At 38.1% G+C, this 19,757-nt stretch overlaps 2 protein-coding genes across 32 annotated transcripts in view; one reads left to right on the forward strand and one right to left on the reverse strand.

Moving 5' to 3' along the window:
• On the forward strand, positions 1–14,326 carry LOC101738049 (host cell factor). 12 transcript variants are annotated; one of them, XM_062672543.1, is made up of 14 exons: positions 1–158; positions 2,584–2,764; positions 2,976–3,071; positions 3,235–3,335; positions 4,501–4,693; positions 5,103–5,211; positions 5,287–5,421; positions 5,478–5,653; positions 6,459–6,652; positions 6,947–7,024; positions 7,102–7,263; positions 8,095–8,265; positions 10,474–10,660; positions 13,585–14,326. In XM_062672543.1, the coding sequence occupies exons 2-14, from the start codon at positions 2,608–2,610 to the stop codon at positions 13,671–13,673; spliced, it is 1,848 nt and encodes a 615-aa protein (XP_062528527.1). In that variant the 5' UTR covers positions 1–158; positions 2,584–2,607; the 3' UTR covers positions 13,674–14,326. The 12 variants fall into 12 exon arrangements, with proteins under 12 accessions (XP_062528527.1, XP_062528530.1, XP_062528534.1 ...); XM_062672546.1 differs by having other exon boundaries at positions 5,502–5,653; XM_062672544.1 differs by lacking the exon at positions 1–158 and adding an exon at positions 1,930–2,125.
• Positions 14,281–19,757, reverse strand: part of LOC101745430 (regulating synaptic membrane exocytosis protein 2) — a 23,417-nt gene continuing 17,940 nt past the window's right edge. For 5 of the 20 annotated variants that reach the window (XM_062672526.1, XM_062672524.1, XM_062672517.1 and 2 more), the window contains exons 19-22: positions 15,505–15,667; positions 15,204–15,401; positions 14,663–14,797; positions 14,281–14,568 (exon numbers count right to left, since the gene is read on the reverse strand). In XM_062672526.1, the coding sequence (XP_062528510.1) occupies positions 14,566–14,568; positions 14,663–14,797; positions 15,204–15,401; positions 15,505–15,667 (499 nt within the window). In that variant the 3' untranslated portion in view covers positions 14,281–14,565. Of the gene's footprint in view, positions 14,798–15,203; positions 15,402–15,504; positions 15,668–19,498; positions 19,611–19,757 lie in introns of those variants that run through there. The other 15 variants (XM_062672522.1, XM_062672518.1, XM_062672514.1 and 12 more) reach the window with 6 other exon arrangements.

Genomic DNA, 19,757 nt, shown 5'->3' on the forward strand with positions numbered 1-19,757 from the left:
GATTACACCACCGTGAAACTCAATCGTCAACATAATTTGTTAGGTACCTACATTCTTTATTAAAAAAATTGGTACTTTCCTGAGGGATTTGAACAACGATACATCGCTAGATACTAATGCACCGGACGTCTTATCCTTTAAGCCACGACGACTTCAAGGTTGGTTCAGAAAGTATTAGCTTTTTTACTGCCATCATTAATTCTTTATTAGTGAAAATATTTTGAGACTAAGTCAACCTGCATGCCACTTGATTATAAATTAAATTACGTGGGATGTATTTGCAATGATCTAAAAACACAATTTTTTGTTTTCAAGTATGGTTTCAATACATTGATTACCGTCTTAAAAATGTATTTATAATTAGATACATACTACATAGACGATTGTACTTACCTAGCAAACTTGTATTTATTCAGCGGTACAAAATAAATTAGCTGTACTGGAAGGTGTTTAATCTATGCTGGCAGCCCTACTACTCAGTGAAAGGGACTTTTTGGCGGGAACGCGAGGAGGGAAGTTGTGTGATTTGTTTTATATTGTCTATTTAGTGTTTCTTCAGGTTTAAATGTGTAATAACGGTGGTTTATTAACTGTTTAATATCTGTGAAAGTGCACAAATGTGGGAAAATGAAACAAAGCCGCTGGACGCAGCTTCTCGGGATTCTCCAAAAAGTCCACTGAAAAAATCTTAGTAAATGACCACCATTTTACTAAGATTATATTTCATTCCATATCATCTCATTTCATTTAATTTCATCCCAGGTGATTAACGTCTCAAATTAATCATTTTCATTTAATTTCACTACATATTATCATTTTTGATAAAAATAAGAATATAAACTAAAATAAGACATGACTTAAAGGTCAGACCGCGGCTACCACCATGGGACAGTGGTTCCGGAAGTGGCGCATCGACATCAACCCCACGAAAAGCACAGCGGTGCTCTTCAAAAGGGGTCGCCCTCCGAACACCACGCTGAGCATCCCCCTCCCGACTAGGCGCGTCAATAACCCCGCCCCCGCCGTTCGCCCAATCACGATGTTCGACCAGCCCATACCGTGGGCCCCGAAGGTCAAATATTTAGGCGTCACCCTCGACAGTAGGATGACATTCCGCCCCCACATCAAGACGGTACGCGACCGTGCCGCCTTCATTCTAGGACGTCTCTACCCGATGATATGTAGGCGAAGTAAAATGTCCCTTAGAAATAAGGTGACACTCTACAAAACTTGCATACGCCCCGTCATGACCTATGCAAGTGTAGTGTTCGCTCACGCGGCCCGCATACACTTAAAATCATTCCAAGTCATTCAATCCCGTTTTTGCAGGATAGCCGTCGGAGCCCCGTGGTTCGTCAGGAACGTCGACCTCCATGACGACCTGGACTTAGAGTCCACCAGTAAGTATATGCAGTCGGCGTCAATGCGCCACTTCGATAAAGCGGCACGACACGAGAACCCTCTCATCGTGGCCGCCGGTAACTACATTCCCGATCCTGCGGACAGTATGGAAAGCAGTCGACGTCGCCCAAAACACGTCATCTCGGATCCTCCCGATCCACTAACGGTGCTTCTAGGTACTTCAAGCACCGGTCACCGTTCTCGTCGAACCCGTCGCTTGCGACGAAGGGCTCGACGAGTAAATTAACTCCCAGACACAGCCCACTGAGTTTCTCGCCGGATCTTCTCAGTGGGTCGCGTTTCCGATCCGGTGGTAGATTCTGCGAAGCACGGCTCTTGCTAGGGTTCGTGTTAGCATCGTCATCAGGTTTGAGCCCCGTGAGCTCACCTACAAAAGTTAGGGTTACGCTGACATAGCCTCTCAAGGCTCTCAGCTTAGGTAGGAAAAAAAAAAAAAAAAGACTTAAAGGTCTTAGTTACCAGGTCATAAAATCACTTAAAAAAAAAATTCAGTGAAAGGGACTTTTTGGCGGGAACGCGAGGAGTGAAGTTGTGTGATTTGTTTTATTTTGTCTATTTAGTGTTTCTTCGGGTTTAAATGTATAATAATGGTGGTTTATTAACGGTTTAATATCTGTGAAAGTGCACAAATGTGGGAAAATGAAACAAAGCAGCTGGACGTAACTTTTCTGGATCCTCCAAAAAGTCCACTGAAAAAATTTTAGTAAATGACCACCATTTCACTAAGATTATATTTCATCCCATATCGTCTCAATTCATTTCATTTAATTTCATCCCAGTTGATTAGTGTCTCAAACTAATCATCTTCATTTCATTTCATTGGTAGGCAGCGACTTGGCTCTGCCCCTGGCATTGCTGACGTCCATGAGTGACGGTGACCACTTACCATCAAGTGGGCCGTATGCTCGCCTGCCTACAAAGGCAATAAAATAAAAAAATCACTCCATAATATCATTTTTCATAAAAATATGAATAATATAAATTATAATAAGACACGACTTAAAGGTCTTAGTTACCATGTCATAAAATCATAAAAAGAATAAACTCGGTGAAAAAAGGCGATGTGTCAAAACTATACAGGTTTTCTGATATATTTCTGAAAATGTTCATTGTTTTTCTTCAATTGTTGTTTAAATATCAATAAATATACAATCTGTGCAGTTTGTACGCTGTTAGATCACGAAAATGGAATCGGACCCTGCTACTCACAGCGATTCTCACGATGGCGCGGAAGTGTCGCCTCAAGCCGATAACCAGGATAACCAGGTTGCCGATACTATCGATGATTTGCCTGACAATAATTCAGCAAGTGACGATGTGACCACTGAGCCTGAGGAACTTGGTTTGTATTTTCATTTTTAGATATGTACCGTTGTTATTCGCGTTTACGTTTTTAGTTGATTTGCTTGCATCGGTACCGTTGTTTTACGTATTGTAGAAAGTACTTAGATACTATTTACTTCGTTTATTTATATGTTTCATATAAAAAAAGATATGTGTGGCTTTGCAGTATCCAGTTTCTGTAGATTAGTAATTTTGCTTCTATCATATAGCTGCGAATGGTGGTCCAACTAGCAGCAGCGATGTTTTGGACGTAGAGCCTTCTATTGCACCTCCTGCTCAGGAAGAGCATCCTGTAGTTGAACAAGGTAACAACATCTCTGACTATAATTAGAACATTAGCAGAAATAGATGTTTAAAAAAATGTTATCAATTTTAAATGAGAAAATTTTCATATTCGTTTATTTCCTTGCTCAAAAATGTAGCAAATGTAAAAGGTAGTTAATGTGAATAAAAATTAATATTGGTCAGGTAATGCAGATGCTGAAGATGAAATGGACATAGATGAAACTGCTTCAGGTGCTATGAACGAGGAATCAGCGTATATCGGAGATAATTGTCTTTCTACACCTGTAAGCTTTTTTTTTAAACTCACTTAACTCATGCCTCTTATTTGTAAGAAGTAAGCTTTTAATAATAATTAATTTCTAAGAAGCAGCTACTTGTTGTTTAATTGATCTTGAGTATTTAGATGCAAGATAAGATGGACTGACAGACCTCATTAGAGCTGTTAGAGCTTAGTAATGAAGTCTGTTAGTCCCAATACTGTAAATAGCTCAAAATATCAAGAATGTATAACAAAATTGTAATTTTTACACATTTATGCATATTTATGTTATTTAATGAGAGGTTATTTAAAAGTTATCAGTATTTGCAGTTATAGAGAGAAAACAGCAAATTTCTTATAATTGCAGTGATTGATCCCTTCTTATTTTCTTTCTACAAATTTTTGTTGAGTCATAGTTTGGCTGTAAAGTATGCTTGTGTTCTAATCTGAAGGAAAAATTAGACAGCAATCTATTCCACTGTTAATTGTATATTCTATTCATTCCTATTATTACTGTTTAAATAGGGCATTCTTAATCTGGCTGTTAAGAATAAATTTAAAATTACTATAATGTTCCCGGTTTGTGGCACACTACACTAGTATGTAGTAGACAGATTATTGCAGTTGGTCCACTTCGATAAAGCGGCACGACACGAGAACCCTCTCATCGTGGCCGCCGGTAACTACATTCCCGATCCTGTGGACAGAATGGAAAGCAGTCGACGTCGCCCAAAACACGTCATCTCGGATCCTCCCGATCCACTAACGGTGCTTTTAGGCACTTCAAGCACCGGTCACCGTTCGTCGCAAGCGACGGGTTCGACGAGTAAATTAACTCTCAGACACAGCCCACTGAGTTTCTCGCCGGATCTTCTCAGTGGGTCGCGTTTCCGATCCGGTGGTAGATTCTGCGAAGCACGACTCTTGCTAGGGTTCGTGTTAGCAACATCGTCAGGTTTGAGCCCCGTGAGCTCACCTACTAAAGTTAGGGTTACGCTGACATAGCCTCTCAAGGCTATCAGCTTAGGTAGGAATAAAAAAATGCAGTTGGTTTGATTTTTACAATCATTAGACAGTTTATTGTGGCTTTTTAAATTGAAGTAATTAAAATTAAATTGAAGCAATTGAATCCTATTACGACATTGAAAACTGTTGGCAAAAAGGCATTAATTTAAAAAAAATATGTTCAGGCAGATACTGAAGAGAATTCGCCCCAAAATGATCAAGACAATCAACTAGATTCTATGATAAAGGAGCCAGAGTCAGAAGAAGCAGAGGGTCTAGGTGATGCTGAAGAGTCTCCTGATCAGTCTATCAGTTCTGCCATTCTACCAACAGATAGTGGTGTAGGTGAAGTTGAAGGAGCACCAAGCGTTCAAGATGGTAATTAAATATTTTTTTATGTTGAGTTTAACTTAATGAAAGTGTTAATTAAAAATAAATATTGAAACATTTAATAAAAAAATATTTTTTAATTGAAATATGCAATATTTGTACATTTCTGCACTTTTGAAGGATCACTGTACTTCTCTGCTGTGAAACACTAGGAATTTGGGCTATGCAGAGTATATGAAGGCATTTTGAATCAATTCCCGTGACCAAACCTTTTTCTTTGTATGAGTTGTCCACATTGCAAAAAATATGATAATAAATTGGAGTAACTCTGCCCTGTACGCAGGATGACTTAGTGTTTTTAACTACAGAAACAAAATCTATCTAACTAAAGTGGATTTTCAATGTTATTAATTTTTGAGCCAGATTTTTTTTATTTTCTCATTTTTCATTCTTATAGATGAATCAAGTACAATGGATGAAGATATAGCTGAAGGAGGGGTTGCCAGCAGTGATGATGTCAACGACATTAGTAGTGCCGCACAGGAGATACTCAGCACTGGAATAAGGTAATTTTATAGCTTCTTTTCCAACATGACTACTGTAGCTTACAAGATTGATCACTTTATTTTGGTGATTTTTAGCTCGAGCACTGCAGAACCTGGATCAGACATTTCAAGCAGCGGCCAAACAGAGCCGTCATTAATATCATCCACAGCCAATGGTCCAGGCATAGTACATTCGTTTTCGCTCACTCCTCAACAGCAGACCACAAACGAGTGAGTGTCGTTTATTATAGCAGAAGAAGAGCAGATGCAATATTAAAGTTCAATAGATATCTCAAATTTCTATCGAGCAGGTTCGGCGACGCTGATACCTCGGAGATGGAAGGCGCCGCCGACACGGCACCCGCGGGCAGTGAGTCGTCCATGCCGCTTCTCACCATGACGGCCAACGGATCCGCCGCACTCATCTCGCCGACCTCGACGCCGACGTCTACTCCGATCCAAGGTGTGAAAGAACATTTTCTTTTTTATTGCTTAGATGGGTCGTCGAGCTCACAGCCCACCTGGTGTTAAGTGGTTACTGGAGCCCATAGACATCTACAATGTAAATGTGCCACTCACCTTAAGATTATAAGTTCTAAGGTCTCAATATAGTTACAACGCATTACTTTCACGGCAGAAATAGGCAGAGTGGCGGTACAAGGCGCACACTTTTTATTGTACTGTCTATTCATTGAAACAAAATAACAAACTGTTGATGAAAATGAGCAAAAACTTGTTTTTAGATTTTAAACCTAGATACACATATTTATATACATACACATTGAACATGTCCTTCTTCTAACAAGGCTTGCGGAGATTACTCAGCAGCGATTTGGCGGTGCTCATCGTATTTCTGACGTATATATATTTTTACGGTGATGGAATAGGAATTCGAGATAAAGCATAATTTAATATGAGTAAACCTGAAGAAAAATGGTTCTTCTTCTTCTTTTTTTCCAACTTATCCCACTAGGTGGGGTCTGTACAGCCAAATTTTCTCTTCCATTCTCTTCTATTAGCCGTCATCTCAACACTCACTCCTCTCTCTCTCATATCGTCATTCATACACTCCATCCGTGTCTTCTTTGGTCGTCCTCTTCCTCCTCTATCTTGCACTACCATTTCCATACATCTCCTAGTCACATGCATCTTCTCTCTACGCTTCACATATCCATACTACGCTGAAGAAAAATGGTTAATATATAATAAAAGTTTTGACCTTGGGAGAAGACCAAACCAACGTCAATAAGAGTGGTGCGGTGTCCCAGGCGAGGAGGGCGGGGCGACGTCGGTGTCGTCATCGGTTGGTGCGGCATGTGCGGCGGATGCGGCAAGTGATGTCGGCGCGGCGTCCGCTGCGAGCGGCGAGGCGGAAGGAGCGGTGAGCAGCACCCTCCCCTCCACCATCGCTGCGCACGCTCTTGCCACACTCGCCAGTGCTGCTCTTCACCATCACGAACAGGTTCGTGTCGAAATCGTCATAAAATGTGTGGTGTCGTGAGACACCAGATAGGAACGAAGTTCCTTATTATAAAAATATTAATTACTAATTTGTACGTTATTACAAAGTTAAGTCGTACACTGTGTGTATTACTAATAAAAATCTTACGTTACGGACGTTTTTTCCCGGTTAGGGTACCCTTCCGCATCGTATCCGCATAAGGAACTTCGTTCCAAAAAGTTATCTTAGAAATTTTAAGAACTCGATATTCATACTACTCACATACTATTCATAATACTCTCGGATTTGAAACAGGCCGAACCAGAAGAGCCCAAGAAACACGACGAGGACGCTTGGTACACGGTTGGCATCGTCAAAGGAACTACGTTTACGGTATTAAATTTTATTACCTTACACATTCTGAAATCTTCCGTTCGAACTGTATCCTAGCTGATATTCCTCTGTTTTAGGTTCAAAATTATATATCGGATCCAAACATAGACTTGTCTAATTTATCTTTAGACAGTCTTCCCGATTTGACCGGGCTGCCGACGACGCCCTTAGAGCATGGCACAGCCTATAAGTTCAGAATTGCTGCTGTGAATTCTTGCGGCCGAGGAGAGTTCAGTGAAGTAAGTTTTTAATAAGCTTTTTAAAATCTTTTTGTTTTTGAGATTAATCACACGCACGTTTGATTGTTAAATCGATACGAAACTGCAATGTAGCAACTAAAAAAATGTTCAAAACTGATCTCAAATACTAGTTTTCATTTGACGTAGACATTAACTATTGTTACTATAATGGTTTAATTTCCATTTTTTTAAAGAAATTGTTTTAATTATGATCTTAATTAGATAGACAATTGATAAGAACTATATTTTTTTTACTGCGCTGGAATAATGGACAGTTTCAAAAGTTTGTTTTCTAAGTTAAATGTAATTCTGATAACTAAATAACAACTTTGTCCTTGATGGTAACAAATGTAAAGTAATTAATAGAACTAGCTACCATAAAATATCGAGTTTGAAATGAGTGTTATAGTCATGACTAACCTGTGACAATACTTGCATTGGGGCTTCAAAATTTATGAAATTTCGATCGAGCTTGGCACAGCTAATGATCAACCTGACCTTCAAACACGAACTCATTAATATTTCTCAGGAAAAACAGTTAACATATCTACTCATGCAGGATCGCAATGCGTCTTTGCCTTTGAATACAAATTTTTATTGAAAAAAAAAAGCCTACTGACATTTTTTTTGTTACTGTTAATAGGGGTAATTTCAGCCGGAGTAGTACTAATTTGTGACTTTCTTATTTATGCTAAGAATCCTGAATTCCATCTTGAAGGAGACGATAGCTGTTATTGAAAACATTCTGGTACCTATCTATAGGCAATTAACAGCGGTTGGGTTGTAATCAAATATAGAGCTGCGATGGTTAATGTCTATACACTGTTGTAGGAATCTGCATTCAAAACCTGTCTGCCGGGATTCCCCGGTGCGCCGTCAGCTATCAAAATATCAAAATCAGTAGAGGGCGCACATTTGTCCTGGGAACCACCGCAAGTTGCCGCCGAAGGAATTTTCGAATATTCGGTCTACCTGGCGGTGCGCTCCAACACTCAGCCTAAGGTTAGTTTATTCTACATATATCCAGATAAACTATTCCCTATGTGATTCTCTAATGAATAAATTTAAATATCACAAAAGAATTTTTAATCTATGTGAATTTACAAAATAGACCTAATTCTTACCATATACTATATTAAATCACTTTTCCCCAGTACAAAGATTACTGACGCTCCTAATTTGTTGAAACAGATGAATCGATACAAAAATTTCTGACATGAAATAATAAGCTATTGGAGTTTACTCCTTTAGAATCGATTTACATATATAGGCCCGGGGTATGAAAATTATGGGGACCAAAATCGTACTAGCATGTCACACGAAATGCGTTATGCGCCTGATTGCGCATGTCACACGAAATGCGCGCCGGGCTGCTGCGCCGGCAGTCCGCCACAAAGCCTCGTACTGATCGCGCGTTTCTCTCATTATTGTATTTTCATATATTTGTTAGTCGTTTGTTTTGTGTCTCGTTAATTTGTTAATAATCTGTAGTGTATCGTGTTGTCGTAATATAGAACTATTTCTCGTATTGTTTCGTTTAATTTTTTATATCCAGTAAACTCCAGTCGTGCGTCGGAGCGGACACACACACTTTTTTGGAGTTTACTCCTTTAGAATCGATTTACATATATAGGCCCGGGGTATGAAAATTATGGGGACCAAAATCGTACTAGCATGTCACACGAAATGCGTTATGCGCCTGATTGGCTCCTGATTGCGTGATGCGTGCGCGCGCCAATCAAAATCGTACTAGCATGTCACACGAAATGCGTTATGCGCCTGATTGGCTCCTGATTACGTGATGCGTGCGCGCGCCAATCAAAATCGTACTAGCATGTCACACGAAATGCGTTATGCGCCTGATTGGCTCCTGATTGCGTGATGCGTGCGCGCGCCAATCAGGAGCCAACGCGCGGCCGCGTTATTGCAGGTGACGCCGGGCTGCTGCGCCGGCAGTCCGCCACAAAGCCTCGTACTGATCGCGCGTTTCTCTCATTATTTTATTTTCATATATTTGTTAGTCGTTTGTTTTGTGTCTCGTTAATTTGTTAATAATCTGTAGTGTATCGTGTTGTCGTAATATAGAACTATTTCTCGTATTGTTTCGTTTAATTTTTTATATCCAGTAAACTCCAGTCGTGCGTCGGAGCGGACACACACACTTTTTTTTTTTGGAGTTTACTCCTTTAGAATCGATTTACATATATAGGCCCGGGGTATGAAAATTATGGGGACCAAAATCGTACTAGCATGTCACACGAAATGCGTTATGCGCCTGATTGCGCATGTCACACGAAATGCGCGCCGGGCTGCTGCGCCGGCAGTCCGCCACAAAGCCTCGTACTGATCGCGCGTTTCTCTCATTATTGTATTTTCATATATTTGTTAGTCGTTTGTTTTGTGTCTCGTTAATTTGTTAATAATCTGTAGTGTATCGTGTTGTCGTAATATAGAACTATTTCTCGTATTGTTTCGTTTAATTTTTTATATCCAGTAAACTCCAGTCGTGCGTCGGAGCGGACACACACACTTTTTTTTCTTCAGTTTCATTATTTAACTATGAACTTTTTATTATAATATATGTATGTAATGTATATATTTGACAGACTATGTGGTGTAGTAGTAAGCGCCCTTGACTGATTTGTACTATGTTCCATTCAGATCAAGTGTTCTTGATCAAATTCTTCGGAATTTATTCGAATGAGGTCCTTCAAGAAACTCATTAGTATCTTCACATACAATATCGATCCGTCGTTTCGATCTGTTTGAAACGACGGATCGTTTTGTGTATGGGGTCCTTGAGCACTAATTACGTCGTGTATGGACTTTTTGGCGGGAACGCGAGGAGTGAAGTTGTGTGATTTGTTTTATTTTGTCTATTTAGTGCTTCTTCAGGTTTTAATGTGTAATAACGGTGGTTTATTAACTGTTTAATATCTGTGAAAGTGCACAAAAGTGGGAAAATGAAACAAAGCTGCTAGACGTAACTTCTCGGGATCCTCCAAAAAGTCCACTGAAAAAATCTCAGTAAATGACCACCATTTTACGGAGATTATATTTCATCCCATATCATCTCAATTCATTTCATTTAATTTCATCCCAGTTGACATTTTTCATAAAATTAAGAATATAAATTAAAATAAGACATGACTTAAAGGTCTTAGTTACCAGATCATAAAATCCCCTAAAAAAAACACCGTGTATGAGCAGGAAGCGGCGAAGTCGCAGCTGGCGTTCGTGCGCGTGTACTGTGGCAAGGCGAACACGTGCGTGGTGCCGCAGTCGTCGCTGAGTGCGGCGCACGTGGACTCCTCCACCAAGCCCGCCATCATCTTCCGCATCGCCGCGCGCAACGAGAAGGGCTACGGCCCCGCCACGCAAGTCAGGTGGCTGCAAGGTCGGTACGCGTCCCGCCCTCCTCTCACCCTGAACACCTTACCTTCATTATTCATCTATCAATACATTTCTTTCGATCTCGTATTATAATATAGCGTGATCGGACCCACAACTTAAAGGAGGTTCCATTCGTACAAGAACTGACATTATTGAGAGACGAGTCAAATATTTTGCATGCAAGCATCTTCTAAATGTTAAGTTAAACAAAATGTCGATCGGCCCGTCGGATGCTGGGGCGTCACCGTGAGGTCGCGGGCGCGAAGCCGGGCCGCCACCTACCGTAGTATACTTTTTACATATCGTTTGAAGAAGAACTTGTCATAGCGCTTTGGAAACAACGCGGAGGCGAAATCGTTCCCGAGTCTGCGGGTGCGTTAGAGAAAAAGCCGAGCCGCCACGTACAGTACCCGAATACCGTTTGGTACTCGGGTATTGCGACGCCTAAGAATAAGGAACCGTGATACGCAGGACTCGAAAGCTGGATTCGGGTATCGTGGATCGGGAGATTTTAAAAAATATGTTTTTTGTTTATTATTATCCTTTGCAACGTTTACTTTGTAGTATTTAAATTTGCTTCTTTTTCCTGAAGTTCAAAACTAGTGGTGAACAGTGTGCTTAGTGTGAGTTTTTTTTACTTCTCGATCGCGTAAAAGTTAACCCAAATTTGTATGGAGTTGGAACAGCGCCCCTAGCGGCAAACGCCAAACTCCATACAAATTGAGGTTAATTTTTACGCGATCGAGAAGTAAAAAACTAGCACTAGTACACAGATGGCACCAGATATATTTGTAAATGTCAAAATTTATGCGATTGTATCGGCAATGCGTTTTAAATACGAAAGGGACTGAATCCGCCGTTAATTACTGTTCTAATATTATAAAATATTAAATGTATTTACTTGATCTAATTATTATCTTAATATATCTTAGGTATATACCTATATATAAGTTTAAAACTGGGTGTTTATCATGAGTATCGTAATTTAAAAAAAATATATTTTGTAAATAATAATATATTATAATAAAATAATATAATAAAAAATATAATATAAACCTTCATTTAGAAATGAATACCATGGTCGTTTAACAATATTTTGTAGGTTTATTTGAACCTGGATTATGTGCATCTTTTTTTTTGTCTTATCAGTGTTAGAAACAGCAGAGGTTTGTAGCATCACCCTGATCGTTTTGGCCACAGATATCTTGCTTTATTATGTATCTAAAATAAATTAACAATAATAGTGGAGGTGGCTATTTTTGAACTGAAAGTGAAAGTAGACAGATTGCCCTTCAGAATTTTGCTGTGCGGTTAACAAGTTGCGATCACTTTAATGATAAGACTGGTTATTAATGTAAATTGTGTTTTGTCGTGCAATAAACTCTCTCTGTACATCTCTCTCGTCTCTACTCGATACCACTTACAAATAATTACGTTTGAAAATTTCTTGTTTGAATGTTTCCAAATTTAAAATGTAAACATATTCATAATTTTAAAAAAAACACAGCTTAAAAACTACGCTTTAATAACAAGCCGATTAAAAATTTAATTTCATATTATTGTCATTAGTCTCGGATATGTGCGCAAATATCTTTTAATTAATTAAATGCTTATCTTCGAATTGATGAAAATAGCTGAGATAACAAGTATTTGTTTTTAAAATTAATTTCCGTTTTATCTTTCAAAATCTAATTTAATAGAACAGGGACTGCAGCAATGCTTGATCTCTATACCTTACGAATATTGTAATTTAAACTTGTTTGTATTCACTTTTTTAAATTGACAATTACATTTCGTATTTTGAATTCTGGTCCTTTGCGTTCTATAAATTATTAAATTTGATTAAATTAGTTAATGCAAATGTATGAATTTAGTATCTATATTTAATTTTCCTTGGCGTTACTACATTATCGGTTTTAGCATTTAATATTCTGGAAAATATTCATTAATTACTGGAGGTAGGGCGTCTTGTGGGTCCGCACGGGTAGGTACTACCGACCTGCCTATTTCTGCCGTGAAGCAGTAATGCGTTTCGGTTTGAAGGGTGGGGCAGCCATCGTGCTGTTACAACTGAGACCTTAGAGCTCTTGTCTCAAAGTGGGTGGCGGCATTTACGTTGTGGTTGTGTCTATGGGCTCCGGTAACCACTTAACACCAGAGGGCCGTGAGCTTGTCTAAACATCTAAGCAATAAATAAATAAAATATAATTTAAAGCTTCATACGTAGATCCTTCTTCAATTAACATAATACACAAAAAAGACGAGCCCGTTAAGTTTTTTTTGTACCGCTTCCTGTCATGGCTGGCTTTTTTTTTATCAGCGAAGAATTCCTTTTCAAATTTAATAAGTATGTATAAATTGACATGCAAATATAAAATAAATTACATTGATTTTAGTTTGTACTATTTCAAACGTGTATTTATAATTTTATAGATTGTCGAACTAATTCACGTTATATTTATCAATGAGCAACGTTTACTAGATAATTGTCTACCGGATTATCTGAATTACGAAATTCTCTGAATCACGTAATCGACGCGTTCCCTCAGTAAGAATCTTCATTTTAAGTAAGTAAATGAAATCGGCGAAGAAGGCGGCTCCCTTTTTATTTGAAATGCATCGTGTATATGTGTATTTAAACAAAAATTTAAGTAGAACAAGAATTGTATATAAATGTAAAAAAAAAAAAATTATAAAATATTTTTTTAAATCTATATTGTAATGCTTGTAACCAAGTTCGGAAGAGCATAGAGATTGCTTGCATGTCTACGAACATGTCATGTACGAAATTAAATACAAATTTGTTTTATTTATCATGCATTATAGCGATACGGATCCAGTCACCCAGTGGTAGGTACAACATTTTCTATCCAGTGTAAGGATTAATTGAATAATATGTTTTTAATGTACGTTAACGCTTGTTCGCAGATATTAAATCCACTGGTGTGAAAAGAGCAGGAGAGGGAAGGTTACCGGGAGCGTCCCCATCAAAGCAACCTAAACAAATAGTACATTAATTTTTATTTTTGATTGATTAAGACTACCCGCAAATTTTAATAAATAAGTTCATAAGAAGTATTCGTTACATCGTAGTGTTAGTTGAACATTCTGATCGACGATTCGTCTTGTAACATTCAGTGAAATGAAATCTCAATATCTATACATATATAATAAAATTCTAAATGGAAATATTAAAACGTTTCCGGGGGATTTTTTTTCATTCATTTTTAAATACATTATATGTTGCGTTATATTTTTTTAAACGCGACACATTAAACTTAAGAAGCTGTGCCTAAAATTATAGACTTAATGAGGAGACGACTGACTTAGGAAGGAAAATAATGAAATTGTTTTTTACATATCCGTGTGTGTGCGTTAAAGTAATATGTTAATTTTGTTCTAAATAGAGAGCAGAAGCGCAATAATGATAATTGTAATTAAAACCATAAAATTACCACCGTGCTTCACTGACGTTGTCACAACATAGTTTTGTTGTCACGTTTTGGGAAGTGGTATGAAGTACAATAAGTGTTATTGAGACATTGGACCGTATTAATGATACAGTGATACAGTGATCGTGGCAATAAGCTTAAGGTTCGTTTAATGGAAAGAAAAACTATAAAATGTAATTTGGCTTTTAATTATTAATTACATATTATTGAGTACACTATACACTTGTTTCATTGCTATAAAATGCTATCTAATCAAAACTTCGGTAGGCTTTTAAAAATAATACAAATCAATTTAAATACCTTTCGCTTATAGAAAATTTCCTATATTCAAATATATTTTGCATTTTATTATGATTAAAGCAGTACCACTAAATTTTATTTCGGACAATTTGTAGATGTTATTTCTCCGCAATACCCCAAAATTATGCTCCAGCTGAAGAACATAATTCAGCTTTCGTTACTGAAAATTAAGAATCGTTATTGTCGGTAGAAATCATCTGAAGCTATTGTGCCGTAGCACGTTTGTTTAAAAAAAAAGTTGCGATATTACCTACCAAAGAAGTAGTTCCAAATAGTTTGTACCATCCAATAACGATATTAGAGAGGTTTATGTCGTCCAGCATTATTTGGGCCACGCCCATAAATACTTTTTTCCCCTCGATGCGACCGTAGTCACCCCAAACAGTAACCTGAAACAAGAACATGTCTAACTAAACCTGAACTAAACAAATACCGAAATTGCAAAAATGGGACTGCGTTACGTAATACAATTGATGAAACTTCGATCTTGCCTAAATATGGTAAGCAATTGATACTGGGAGCATCCCCTCTCAGACACAGCCCATTGAGTTCCTCGCCAGATCTTCTCAGTGGGTCGCGTTTCCGTTCCGGTGGTGGACTCTGCGAAGCGCTGTTCTAGGACTAGTGTTAGCAGTGTCCTCAGGTTAGAGCTCCGTGAGCTCACCTACTCGTCCGGATACGCTGGCAAAACCCATCGAAGTTACCAGCATTGGTAGGCAAAAAAGAGCACCTCTGAGTAATAATTTTTTTTGACGTAGAGTATGTGGGTAGATAATAAAAATATTCCTTAGTCACCTGCAGTACACATCCTTTGAAGTTTTCTCGAAACGTTAGCGTTTGCTGGTAGAGAGGGTCGAGCGTACGTCGTGCGGTTGTTGTCTTTGCTTTGGCTATACATCGCTTTCCGCTCACGAGATAGACCTTGACGTATGGCGCTGGAAGGGTTCGGCTTCCTTGCCTGGCTTGTAAGCCGCGAGCACGTATGACTTCCACCTGAAAATATAGATTGAATTTGCGTAAACCCATGTGCTCCACCGCGAAATAAGAATAATAAAAAGAAATTGGACTTAAAAAAAATATATTTATATTTTTTAACCTCTAAGAATCCTTTTTGGTAGCACATTGAAAGTTGGACATCTCCAAGCGTAGTCGCCCCTAGTAATTGTCTCCCGACCAGCTGTCCGGGACCCAGGCCGTCAATGAAGTCCGATAGCCCTCCGCCTTCTGAAGAACCAGAACCTCGCATGCCCGGGGACCACCTGGCAATATTGGGTATTCGATAGTGTCTACTATAACTAAACTCGGGCGCATATTCCACGTCCGTGTCGTTGCGTTAAAATCTTAAGTTTTTCTATCTTGTTTGTACGTAGTTGGAGCCTTCAAAGTTTGGTGTGTCTGTCGCAGACCATTCATTCGATTCAATTTGATTGGTTGGATAACCGTGGTTGCAATGGAGACATCGACCTCACGCTTGAAGGTTGGCCACGACACTCATACGAACCGGTATCTACAGTGTGCTTACTACTAAGTACACTGGCTTTGCTAACTAAGCACATGCCTTACGTTGGTCGTGAGACCACTGTATTAAGGCACTAAAATTATAGAATAGGATGACCGTAGTTCTTTCTGGATGTTTTCACATTCTTAGTGCAATATGTAGAAGGAAGTAAGTGCCTATCGGTGTGCCGATTACCCGATCAGCGCGGACGTACCTACCTAACTTATGCGCACGGGCTTTAATGATAAAATATAACTAGCGTTTGGTTTATGGCAACCCTTTTTCATTGACCAAGACAATAACAATTTTTCAGACAATCTCCCTGATATCTGACAGGTTATTAAACACACATGGAACTATAACGCTTTTTCCAGACAGATATCAGCTTCAACATATCAGTAGCATATCCGTTCCCGATAAAATCAGGAATGACGTAATTACATAGTAATTTCTGTACCCGACACTATCTATAATGTGACGTAATTCTCATATTACCAATTTTTTTAATTTCAAAAAAATAATTAATCTTAGTTTTCCTTCGTAATCGTATAAAATGAAAATATTTATATAGCACTCATCTGAAATCAGTTTTGTGACAATGTGACACGAGTTTATCGTCACCGATATACATAATAATATGTGTTACATCCACCAAATCGATACGCTAAGTCTTGTCTACTAACCGTAGTTGCATAGTGTTGGTTTCGCTCCGGCCATGTAAGTGCAATGAAAAAATATTCAACCGTAACCTGCGGTAACCTATTGTTTCAAAAATAAAGAGGTGGTGTGAGTGAAAATATTAGTTCTAACTCATACAGCCTTATTCCATTCGTTTAATCGCAGTAAATAGATTATCTCTCATTACACACTTCCACATTATTACTTTTACAATCCATATGGATTTCCATGACATACCTACATATGTAGGGGACGGCGTGGCTTCTACAGCCGACGTGCCTATTGGCTTACTGTGCAGGATCGATCGACGAGGGTTGATCAGAGCGTTTTTCAATATTTCAAGTGTCATTGAGAAAGTACTTTCGTGAAATTTAACAAGAATGCTTGAAATATACGTTGAAAGCTATAATTGGGCCTCGACTTTGTTTGCCTAGACTACATTGAGCACAACAGTTTTAACAGTTATTGTTCTTATTATTGTCTTCGGATTTCTCGAGCTGTAGATAAACCGTAGACATATATATATATAGCCGTAGACATATAAATAAAACTACTTTTACGGTTTTTGTTGTCATCATAATATTTCCGACGTTTTGAATACTTTACAGTTTTCGTGGATGCGGACAGATAAAAATGCGAGATTATCCGTAAAAATAGTTTTAATCGTGTTATTTACTGTTCTTGATCAATATATTATAATGTTTATTGAAAATACGTCCTCGTTGAACCCGTCGCTTGCGACGAAGGGCTTCGCGAGTAAATTAACCCATAGACAGCCCACTGAGTTTCTCGCCGGATCTTCTCAGTGGGTCGCGTTTCCGATCCGCTGGTAGATTCTGCGAAGCACCGCTCTGTCCAGTATTAGCAACACCTCCGGTTTGAAACCCGAGAGCTCACCTACACGCTATAAAGCTGATATAGCCTCTCAAGGCTATCAGCATAGATAGGAAAAAAGGTACCCAATAAGCTAGACTGACAGCAGTATCAACATAGGCGATAACCAACTATGGATTGTAAAACTATGCATTCTCTAAAAATATGTGACTACCTTTTTTAAATAACAAAAAAAATAGTCCGTAATGTACCTAACAATAAATAAATAAAATATCTAGAATAATAAAAGTTATAGTAATTCTGTGTAGAACATTCTGTATGTTATGCAAGAAAATGTCACATCACGATATAAAGCTTATTTGTGTTATGAATGAAAAATAGACAATCCATTAAAACCTTCAAGTAATTTCTACGGCAAGTACACATGATAAGTATTTATACATATAGATAAGTAACAAGTATATAACATTGATACAATAGTGAGGATAGGGCGGTAGTCTTTCGGATGCACAACATATAATTTAAATAAGTATTTAAAAGGGAAATTGTACAATATCAAAGATACTCATAAAGGAAGGTGCTAAGAGAAACGCTAGAGAATATTGGTACTCAACTAAATGTAGTTCATCAATTAATTTAATAATGAAATACAAGATCTTTATTTCTCAGCTTAATATTTTCCAAGACAGTGAAACATATCTACGTACGAAATTGAATAGTATCTTTAAATTTTAATCTACTTTATGACATCGATCTATCTAAAAATGCATGAATGGACGGGTCTCGTAACGTCTATTCGTTTTATGAAAGTAGTCTTATTATCATACCCCAACATTTATTATTAATTTATTTATAACGAATTTGTTGAACAAAGTATTCACCGGTAAAAAATGGTGTCATAATTATGTATTTTGATTCCTTAAAATAAACCAGCACAAGAATATTTGTACAACAGATTTTTATGTTGAGTTTTAAATTAGTTAAGTTGATATGTAAAAACATAATAAGGGCCTGTAATCACAGGTGAATTTTCAAAATTGGTAGGTATATTTTGCGTACAGTAAACAATTTTTATTGAAAAGGTTTTAATTTATGACAAAGTGAATTGATAAAAATAAATACCTATTTGTGAATGGAATACAACTTAATTTTGTTTTCATTTTATTTGTGCACTGGAAATTCACATGATGGTTAATCTATGGGGGTTGTATGTAGAGAAAGAGACAAAGATACAAAGTGAGAGGCAGTGAGAACTGGCGTTCACTTTTTCCTTTAGACTTAAATTCTGTCTGTCAGCTTGACCCGTCCATTTTTGCATTTATTAACATTCCTTATTATATTAACTGCTCCACATTTCATGCGAAAATTGTTTAGGAATGTGAAATCAAAATGAGAAACATGAATGTGCATGAAATATTATGAACTTCCTGCAAATCGGATGCAAAATATTTAGCTAAGTTAGAGCATTACGATCAGCTTCTCGCGATTTTCGCGCGAAATGTGAGACGCGTTACGACAAATTGATGCAGGTGTCATGAGGCCAGTGACAGTGTTAATTCTACACTGCTCCAACGAGTCATGCAAACCTTTATGGATTGATTACTTTAGAAATGTATATTGATGAACGCCAATGCAAAATTTAAATAACAAATTAGAAGTGATTAAAGTGTGTGCAAAATTTGGGTCTTTCAAGGCAAAAACTGATTATCGTGCATAAACATTAAAACCCATTAAATATCTATGATATGTAGATTTGTTGTTACCTCGATATTTGTTACTTCATAAAGTTCAGGGTAAATTTTATTTGTCATATTGAAAGCAAATGTTAATCACTCTTGTACGTTATGCAAGAATCGAGAGAGTGCATCGTTTTTGCGAAAGAAGACTCGTACGTGCTGAGCAAAAAGAATGAGTGAGGTCAATACACCAATAAAAACCTGCGGCATGCGTTTACAAGACCAAGGCGCACAAAGAGGGGCAGAACAGAAGACGCCAACAACATCGATATGCACACAGAAGGAACGAGAAGAGGCACTCGACGAACTGCGAGCGGAACGGAGCGGGCGAGCGAACGACTTACGAGGATCCCTCCGAACTAGATATGGACAGGAGGCTGACGGCGCAGACCTCGTGCGAGCGCTGGAAGCTGGTCACCGTGCCGCCCGAGCGCTTGCGTCGCGCGCCACCGCTCTCTGCGCGACCCCTCACACACGTTACACAGTATCACAGTAGCCAGTAATAGTACGAGTAGTGCTGATACCCACACTACATACATCTAACTATGTATATCTATAACTATAATTTTCAATTAGATATCGAGCGATTCGTTTGATAGGTCT

The sequence above is a fragment of the Bombyx mori genome, chromosome 15, assembly GCF_030269925.1.
Source record: "Bombyx mori chromosome 15, ASM3026992v2".
NCBI classification, from domain to species: Eukaryota; Metazoa; Arthropoda; class Insecta; order Lepidoptera; family Bombycidae; genus Bombyx; species Bombyx mori.